This window comes from Phoenix dactylifera, chromosome 7 (genome assembly GCF_009389715.1).
Source record: "Phoenix dactylifera cultivar Barhee BC4 chromosome 7, palm_55x_up_171113_PBpolish2nd_filt_p, whole genome shotgun sequence".
Classification (NCBI taxonomy): Eukaryota; Viridiplantae; Streptophyta; class Magnoliopsida; order Arecales; family Arecaceae; genus Phoenix; species Phoenix dactylifera.
Window position 1 is genome coordinate 15,938,359 of NC_052398.1, and position 9,360 is coordinate 15,947,718.

The 9,360-nt window shown below is 49.2% G+C and overlaps 1 protein-coding gene across 1 annotated transcript; it reads right to left on the bottom strand.

Annotated features, from left to right (window-relative positions):
• Nucleotides 1-3,028: 3,028 nt before the first annotated feature.
• LOC108511343 (eukaryotic translation initiation factor 5B-like) lies at nucleotides 3,029-5,073 on the bottom strand. Its single transcript, XM_039128489.1, has 3 exons — nucleotides 4,045-5,073; nucleotides 3,461-3,540; nucleotides 3,029-3,370 (listed from the first exon to the last, which is right to left on the bottom strand). The coding sequence occupies exons 1-3, from the start codon at nucleotides 4,568-4,570 to the stop codon at nucleotides 3,218-3,220; spliced, it is 759 nt and encodes a 252-aa protein (XP_038984417.1). The 5' UTR covers nucleotides 4,571-5,073; the 3' UTR covers nucleotides 3,029-3,217.
• Nucleotides 5,074-9,360: the final 4,287 nt, after the last annotated feature.

Genomic DNA, 9,360 nt, shown 5'->3' on the forward strand with positions numbered 1-9,360 from the left:
AGTTTTGATAATAATATATGACAAAATTCAACAGCTGCAAAGAACTCACCATGCACCCATCTTTTTCCAACAAAATTAACTCTATTTTGCCTTCATTAGTTTGAACTTCCTTCTTAGAAGAACAATATTCCCATTTAATGTAACCAACCTAAGCCTTAATACAAAATTCATGTCATTCGATGGTACACAACAAATAATCTCTTCTATTTTTTTCGTTCTTAAACACAAGAAGATATTAGAGGAATGGAGAGTTAGAGACCCTTAAGCATCCCAATGAGCCCTAATGTTGTACCCGGTTCAGATCAGATCGGGTCGGATTAGGGTAGGAAACCTAAAATTGCCCTAAAAATCAAACGGGTCAGGTCGGGTTAGAATTTAATTAGTAAACCCAGATCCGACCCAAAAAATGAATCGAGTCTAATTTTAGAACCCGACCTGACCCTATGGTCCTTTAAATCGGGTTGGAACGGCTCTAAGCGAGTTGGGCCGAATCGGGTATGGATGCACCGCTCCCCCTCCGTTACGATATGAGCGATGTAACGGTTCGTAAATAACAGCCAGACCAGCTTGTTGATTTTTGGCCTCAGGTCCGGTTTTTTCCATGCCAGTGCTGTCTCAAGCGCCATCATCTTGATATCAAGCATGTAGACTTACTACCAAACCTAGGACATTGATTTTCTCCAGCGCCGCTAGTAAGAACTCATGCTCATGGTTCCAGTTCCATTTTCGTTTGCCAGCAATTAACTCCAGTGATAGGCGCCTCCTTAAGAACTTCCCATTAAGCAAAACTTCTATAGTTGCCTCAACTGGTCCAGCTCCACATCATCAAACTTGACAAACTTTGTAAAGTGAGCCCATGGATGCTTAATGTCTGCCAATGTGAGTGTTTGGGTCTCCCAATGATTCCAGGGTCCTCCCCAAAGTATCGATGCCCAAGAATGGTTTGCAACCTCTCAAGACCTGGTGCAAGTGGTGAGGTGCCTTGTACTTGCATGTCATCTTTGCTCGAAGAAACCCTATCATTTACCAGGTCTTCTCCCCTATACCTATCTCAGTTGCTCGTTCTCCATTCCCATAAGGAGGTCAATTTAAGGACTTGAAGTTTGGCCAGACTACCCATCATAGTTAGGGAGGTGGCCTGCCAACTCTCAAGCCGCTCCTAATTGCTCTACATCATACTAGCGCACTCGGTCTTGTGGAGCCTCTGCCCGATGATAGGAAAGCCCAGGTATCTCTAAGACCCCTCCTCTTGGATCCCAAGGAACTCTTAGATGGCATGCTTTATCTACGGCTTTATCTTTGGGCTAAAGCAGATAATAGATTTGAGCAGGTTTACTTTTTGGCACGAGGCAGAATAGTAATCCTCTAATATTCTTCTGAACGCTACCACGTTCCTTATAGAGGCCTGAGCCAGCGGGAGACAATCATCTGTAAAGAATAAATGTAGGATCCAACAAGCCCCTGAGGCTAGTGAATATGCATCTAAAGTTTTGTACTGACATACTACTTGTAGGGCATGAGATAAAGCATTAGCATAAATAATAAAGAGGTAAAGGGACAGGGAGCATCCTTGATAGAGACCAACCGAGGATCATAAGAAGGGTGCCGGGTGCCATTGATCAAGATGGATAATAATGGGGCCCACACACAACTCAAAATCTAACCATTCTACATATCATGAAGCCAAAACTCTCTAGAGAATACTAAAAAAACTTTTAGCATACCAAATCATATGCTCGCTCCATGTCGAGCTTGATAGCCATGAGATTCAGCTACAAGAGGATATATGGAGGTCACACATAAACTCCTAAACAATGAGAATATTGTCTGTAATTCTATGACCTCCCACAAAGGCTCTCTGATCCGAACTAATTAATGAGCTTGGGGAGAAGCAGTTTCATCCTACTCACCATGATCTTGGCAACAACTTTGTACAGGATAGTGCAAAAGTTGATCGACCGGTAGTGACTGGGCTCTGAGGCGTCCTGTCTCTTCAAATTTGTTGGTGATTGGACTTTTCCAAACCAATAAGACATCCTGTCGCTTCAAATTTGTTGGTGCTTGGACTTTTCCAGACCAATCATTCACTTTCCAATTTTTTGTTATGCTTAATGTTGTCCATAATACTGTTGTCATGATTAGGTTATGGATTACCAATTCGATGACGAGTAAATCATGGTTGGACTGAATCTCTTCTTTTTTAGAATCTTGACCACCTTGATTGGTCTAGATCCCAATCACGCTCAAAGAGAAAAGAAGAAGAGAGGAAGATGAGGGAAGAAAAGAGACATCTGAGCACTAGTCCTAAGACCCCCTTATTTTTCAATTGATATGAGACTTAACACATATCCATACAGATCCTCACATACTTCTCCATTTTTAACTTAACATCATCTCGAGGTTGTGTCCACATTCAGTCAAATCTAGTCATAAACACTACAGATGGCCCATGTTCATTCCCAAAATGATCTGTACCATAGTATCCTCTATAAACATTTGGGTAATGTGTCAAGTTTGCTCTTCATCTAAAAGAGCTATCCATAGAATGTTATTTAGATTTTTTGATCCTGTAAAGTATCTAAGATTTTTCAAATACACAACAAGCACGACACTAAACATACATCTGCATGGATCGTTATATGTCCCAGTCGAAAAGCTAGCAGTGACTGATGATTTTGTCAGACCTGGTAGCAATGGGACCTCAGATCTAGTGGTAAGAGGAGTTCCCCTTCATGGATGCAATGATATTGAAACGATGCTCCACCATAGTACTTGCACTTATAATGTCCCCTCCAATGGATTTAGGGATGATGCTAGAAAAACACCGCCTCAAAATTGATGAGGATCCTCCACCACCATGAATTCGGCAATGACAAGCCCATCTTTCATAGATCAGGTGATAGTGTCCTTCTTCCTCTTCCCTTCTCATAAGATTTGAGTGTTTCTACCTCTCCCATTCTAGGTGTTAAGAATCAATGTAACCTTTATGCTCTCATGCTCTCTAGATTTGTTCCAGTATCAATGTAACTTTTGTTATAACATGGCATCCCCTTCACACTCACATTACCATCAATTAAATCAACACTTGACAATGATAAAATACATTGTAACAATGCCCATTTGAACTGATAGAAGTTCTTGAGAAGGATCAAGCCACTAATCCTCTTTCCAAGAACATATTCGCAGCAATGGCGACAATTACTAGTACAAGTTAAATCTAAAGAAGGCTGGCGGTATCCTGATTCGCGGTCGAAGAAGGGTTGCTATAGCAGTTCCGGATGTTGAGCAAGTTATACACATGGCCAGGCGCCTTTGATAAAGCTTTCAATGTCCTTCCCCTGTCCTTCTTTAATGGTTTTATCTCCGAGTACTGTTTTATTAGATGAAAACATAATACCTAATTAACTTCTTTTTTTTCGCAAATTGATGTCTGATGTAAGGAACTGCCACAAAAAGATACCTCGTTTGAATTTGCAGAGCCGGTGCTATCCTCCCTCTCATGAGCCACTTTCTCCTTCTCCTTCGTTTCAGGAAGTTTACCTGGATTTATCAAAAACTTGTTAAATAATAGTGCCCTAAGACCATTATTGCCGAGATTCTGCACTACTAGAGGAAGTGTTGGCGAAAGTCCGGCAAAATTATCTCATTAGAAGGTTTGCACTTATAAATTTCTCCATATTTAAATTTTTTATATATTTTACACTGCAGAGTACTATGTAGTCTTGAATAATTGCCGCATGACCCATTCAAAAATGGTTTGCCGTTATTCTATATTGAAAATTCGGATATAACCATATGTTTGGTGCTAAATACGGTGTATGAGCGATATTCATCTTTCTTCAAAATGGTTTGCTTATAGCTAATTATTTTAAAAGTGTCCTATGAGTCCGAAAAAAAAGAGTTGTGCTTCGAAATATATTGTTTTTCGATTTTTTTTAGGTGTGCCTGCACTACTATTATATGAATTATTTGCTTTAGTGAAAAGAAAAATAATCTAGATTGCACAATTAAAAGTTCGCTACTACTAAAATATATTCAACGTACCTTTCCTTCTAGCGCCGCCAAATTTTACCGAGGTGTCCTCCTCCGAATCGCGCGCCAAATCCGTGCAATAAAACCTAAAACTCGGCGATCCCGGCTGGTCCGCGTACGCCGTCGAAGACCCCAACTTCCTTCCCTTCTCGTCCTCGTCCTCGTCCTCCTCCGCCCCCCTAAACGCTAACTCTCTCTCCTCCTCCTCCTCGTCCGCCGCCGCCGCCTCCGTAGCTACCTTCTCCTCCTTGTTTATCCTTTTCTCTTCCTTCAACTTCTCCTCTTCGGCGTTGGCGATGATCTCCGGCGATCCGGCGCCCTCCTCCTCCTTCTCCGCCATCGGCGCCGTGGCGCCGCGGGCGGAGTCGTCGTCGACAATCCCCTCGCGTTCTTCCGGGCAGAGGAGCTCCGCCGTGGAGACGATGCTCGACTTCCTCACCCGCCTTTGCCGCTTCACCTCCTCGATCTTCAGCCAGATCGGCTTCATCCCCGGCCGCAGCTCCATCTCGGGCTCCGGCTTCGACGCGCCGTGACCCATAAGAAAAGGAAGCGAGAGAGACAACTAGAAGGTTTGTTCGAGGCTTCGATGCAAGACGATTTGAGAGGGTGGGTGGGGGAGGTTTTAAGGGGTTAGACTTTGGGTTTGGAGGCGGCGTGGGCGGCGGAGAGGGTTTTCCGGTGGCCGTTGCCATTCTGGGAGGGGGTCCTCGGATGGGGGTGCGAGATCGGGGCGATCCTGACCGTCCATTGCTGGAGCAGGTGATAAGGACGGACAAAACCGCGAAGCGTCACACCGAACGCGCGTTGTAACTGTCTTAATTAGTAATAACGATTTCCGTTGAGGTCAAGCCTGACAGACGGGACCCGGTGTGGGCCAGGGTGGATACTATTTTATTTGAAACCCCTGTGAGGGGCCGTGGCTAAGCTTGGGGGTATTTGGATTGTGATCTGGCCTTGAGCTTGCATTTGGACCGGGCCATGGGTATATATCTTTGGATGCCATGCATGCTAATAATACATTTGATAGTGGATATGATCATGGGTTTGAGGTTGAGAGTTTCATCTATTAAATATATTTTTGATGGGAAGAGAAGCAAGCCGCCCATAGTTTTTTAAAATGTAGACGTCATTTGCACCATATATTTATAAGAAAAGTATGAGGATCCGTGCAGACGCGTGTTTATTCCCACATCGATTATTTTCTGGGTAAATTTTAGGTACTTATGTAGGATTAAGGAACCTAAATAATACCTTCTGGCTAGCTATCTTGGATTAAGTTCTGGATTGTGACAAATAGTATTAGAGCGGACTCAGTCGATAATCTATGTGGACTAGGAAACACTACAGCACGGATCTATCGAGGCCAACATGATGAAGGAATGAAAGGAATGCAGCATTGCGGCATCCATTAAGTTTGAACTCATAAAATAACCATGTATGGAAATAGTCATAGAGGTGGGGTTGTTCAATGAGCAGAGTTTTTCTCTTGATTATTACCATTTTAATGGTAGAGACTTTGTTATGACTAGCAATCTTATCCATTCTAAGTCTTTCTTTTAAAGACTTAGAATTGCATGGCTAGTGTTGGTTAGAGATTCCAAGTCTTTCCTTCTCTTCTTTTTGGTTAATTTTCATGGCCTAGTTTGCTACTGTTGCTGGAAATTGGACCCGGGGGCAATCTTCGGTCGAGGAGAGGGAGCGACTGTTAGTCCTCACGGCGGGGCGGCGGTCTGTCGGCGGGCGGCGTCCTCCGTCCGGGGCGGTCGGAGAGAAGGAACAGCAGGTCCTCGCAGCGGGGCGGCGATCCGTTGGCTGGCGGCGTCCTCCGTCCGGGTGCCTGCACACGAACCGGTGGCCGGGTTCTCCGGCGCCGGCCCTCCGACGCTCAAGTCAGGGAGGGGGCAAATAGTGGGGAGAAGGAGATAAACAGTGATTTTTGGGTGTATGAATGTTCCAATCCCCTCTTGAGAGGCCAAGGCTCCCTTTTATATGCGGGGGTCGGTTTACCTGTGATGTAACAGGGCGAGGCCGTAGTACGGCTTGGCATGTTGTTCAGGTCGGCGCTCGGTCAGGCGAATCATTGCACTGATGTCGGCGGTATGGCCGAGATCAGAGACTTATCATAGTCGACTAGACCCTGCTGGGTCGATTTGCCGTGGAGAGCTGGGGATCCGTAGATGTCAGGAGCCATGCGCATTTATTGTGGAGTAAGTCGGAGATCCGCATTTATTATGGAGTAAGCCGGAGATCCGCATTAATGGTGGAGTAAGCCGGAGATCCGCATTTATTGTTGAGTGTGCCGGAAGATTACAGCGGCCATGCGCAATAAATGCCGGAGGGGTGTTAGAGTACGGTCCTCGGACATCGGATTTCTCTTAGGTCGGAGGTTTCGGGGTCGGTCGTCTTGTGGCCGAGCGTTCCGAGGTCGGACGCTGACTTCGGCTGTCCGGGGTCGGAAGTTGTACGGCTTCTTAGGGGCATTTATGTCATTTGGGGGGAAACTTTATTCCCCCCAACACTACCCCCCGACTTTCGAGTTCGAGCGGCTTGTGGGGCTCGGACGTGGGAAGTAAAGTCTGTCACTAAGGTTGGGGGGAAGGTCTCGCCCGCCCCCTTGTGCTTTCTGGAGCTTTCATGGTGAGATATGCGCCCTTTGGCGTCTCGAGGCTGCTTTATTCGGTGAGCTAATGATGGAGCTCGTATCATCATGCTTCTTGAATCGCCAGGATCATTTTACGGCGGATTAATGATGGGGGACCTCGAGCTCGTCGAGGCGGTGTCTCGATTCCGTAATCGACGTTTCTGGCTCATTAATGAGTGTGCCGTTACGGGGTTTGAAACGGACACGCGGCGCGACCCGAGGTCGGACGCTTTCGATTTCATGTTACTGGATCATAATTCCGAAGAAGTGGAGGCCTCATCGGGGCTCCACGTGTCCCAGATCTTATTAAACGAGGGGAGCGGGGGTTACGTCCGCTCGTTCCTCAAGACGATTTGATTCTGTGGACCCATGATGAGGCCCCGAGATCCGATGGGACAACGCTTCGATTTCGTATCCGATTTATCAAACCGGAGTGAATACGGTGCCTCGACGACCTCTAACTTCGTATTTTAATCTTTGGGCTGCTTAACGAAGCTGCCCTTTTCCCTGGCAATATCTTAGCCTTCTCGGATTCCAGTCGTCTCGACCAAAGGGAGCTCCGAGCTTAGGTTTCTAGAAAATTTCTCTAAGTCCTATAACTCGGATCTTAGAGTCGTGGGAGTTGCCACGTTTGGCCTTTAGGAAAATCTTAAGGCACCGAGGTCGGGCCTTAGCCCTTCAAGTGGGACCGGAATAGGTCTATTCGTGCCGCTATTCGGGGAGTTTAGTCGGGTTTCCGAACTCAACTCCGAACCTCTCATAGGGAGCGCGGGCTAATAAACAAGTTATTGCCGAAGGTTTTCATAGTTATCGTTCTCGAACCCTGCCGAGATTTCGGTGAACAAGGCTGGGATTCCCAAAGATTGCCTTGGTACCTGTGCTTGGCTGGTACATTCGTGGCCGGGACTACTTTCTCAGCTGGACGTCGGAGTTTACTTAGAAGAGCCGAGTTGGGCCCTACTTTATGAAGCCTTAGTACGGATTGCGGAGACTTGACGAACAGAGCAGGCATAATGAAGTTGGGAGGTCGGTCTTAAGCCGACCCAGCGAAGAAGCCCGGCTTTGGGGCAAAATAAGACTCCAACATTGGACGAGATCCCGCTCGGCGATATGTAGATAAAATTTGACAAGGAGGGCGTCTAGTTGGGTGTACCTCTTGCATTCTCGGGGTCATGCTTCGCATGGTGGAGTAGGTCGCTTCCCTTCCTCGTCGACCTCCGGAGTCATTTTTGACTTGTAAAAGGGGCTCGGGCTTCCCATGGACCCGGCGACTCCTGCCGGAGTTGAGAGGATCTGGGGAGGCTCTGTTGATTTGTAGCCCTTTTTGAGATCGAGGGGGCTTAAGACCCTATGGTCGGACCTCGGAGCGCCTCAACCTTGGTCGAGGGATCTCACGTCAGGTCGGCGGGTTCGTGGACGCTTTGCTGACCTGTGATACCTCCCGAGGTCGAGGGAGTCTGGTTCTCTACGGTCGACCCTCGGGGCATCCCGACCTTAGTCGAGGGATCGTTCGTCAGGTCGGCTGGTCTAGGCACGCTCTACCGACCGGCGACGCTTCCCGAGATCGAGAAAGTCTGGTTCTCTACGGTCGACCCTCGGAGCATCCCGACCTTAGTCGAGGGATCGTTCGCTTCGGGGATCGGGGATCGTCGACCGCTCCCGGGGGTCCACTTTGCGGCGCCCCGGGTGGAGCCACCCTTTCCACCCCTCACGGCGCCTTCCCGAGGTCGAGGGAGTCTGGTTCTCTACGGTCGACCCTCGGGGCATCCCGACCTTAGTCGAGGAATCGTTCGTCAGGTCGGCTGGTCTGGGCACGCTCTACCGACCGGCGACGCTTTCCGAGGTCGAGGGAGTCTGGTTCTCTACGGTCGACCCTCGGGGCATCCCGACCTTAGTCGAGGGATCGCTCGCTTCGGGGATCGGGGATCGTCGACCGCTCCCGGGGGTCCACTTTGTGGCGCCCCGGGTGGAGCCACCCTTTCCACCCCTCACGGCGCCTTCCCGAGGTCGAGGGAGTCTGGTTCTCTACGGTCGACCCTCGGGGCATCCCGACCTTAGTCGAGGGATCGTTCGTCAGGTCGGCTGGTCTGGGCACACTCTACCGACCGGCGACGCTTCCCAAGGTCGAGGGAGTCTGGTTCTCTACGGTCGACCCTCGGGGCATCCCGACCTTAGTCGAGGGATCGCTCGCTTCGGGGATCGGGGATCGTCGACCGCTCCCGGGGGTCCACTTTGTGGCGCCCCGGGTGGAGCCACCCTTTCCACCCCTCACGGCGCCTTTCCGAGGTCGAGGGAGTCTGGTTCTCTACGGTCGACCCTCGGGGCATCCCGACCTTAGTCGAGGGATCGTTCGTCAGGTCGGCTAGTCTGGGCACGCTCTACCGACCGGCGATGCTTCCCGAGATCGAGGGAGTCTGGTTCTCTACGGTCGACCCTCGGGGCATCCCGACCTTAGTCGAGGGATCGCTCGCTTCGGGGATCGGGGATCGTCGACCGCTCCCGGGGGTCCACTTTGTGGCGCCCCGGGTGGAGCCACCCTTTCCACCCCTCACGACGCCTTCCCGAGGTCGAGGGAGTCTGGTTCTCTACGGTCGACCCTCGGGGCATCCCGACCTTAGTCGAGGAGGCGCTACGGGGGGCCGCGAAGGTACTACCCCGTTGTTGGTGTTGAGCGCCACGGGGGACTG

Coding starts and splice junctions, on each gene's coding strand:
- LOC108511343 (XM_039128489.1), bottom strand. CDS start 4,570: ATGGGTCACGGCGCGTCGAAGCCGGAGCCCGAGATGGAGCTGCGGCCG. Junction 3,541..4,044: donor TGGCGGCGCTAGAAGGAAAG/GTACGTTGAATA, acceptor TGATAAATCCAG/GTAAACTTCCTGAAACGAAG. Junction 3,371..3,460: donor GCTCTGCAAATTCAAACGAG/GTATCTTTTTGT, acceptor CTAATAAAACAG/TACTCGGAGATAAAACCATT.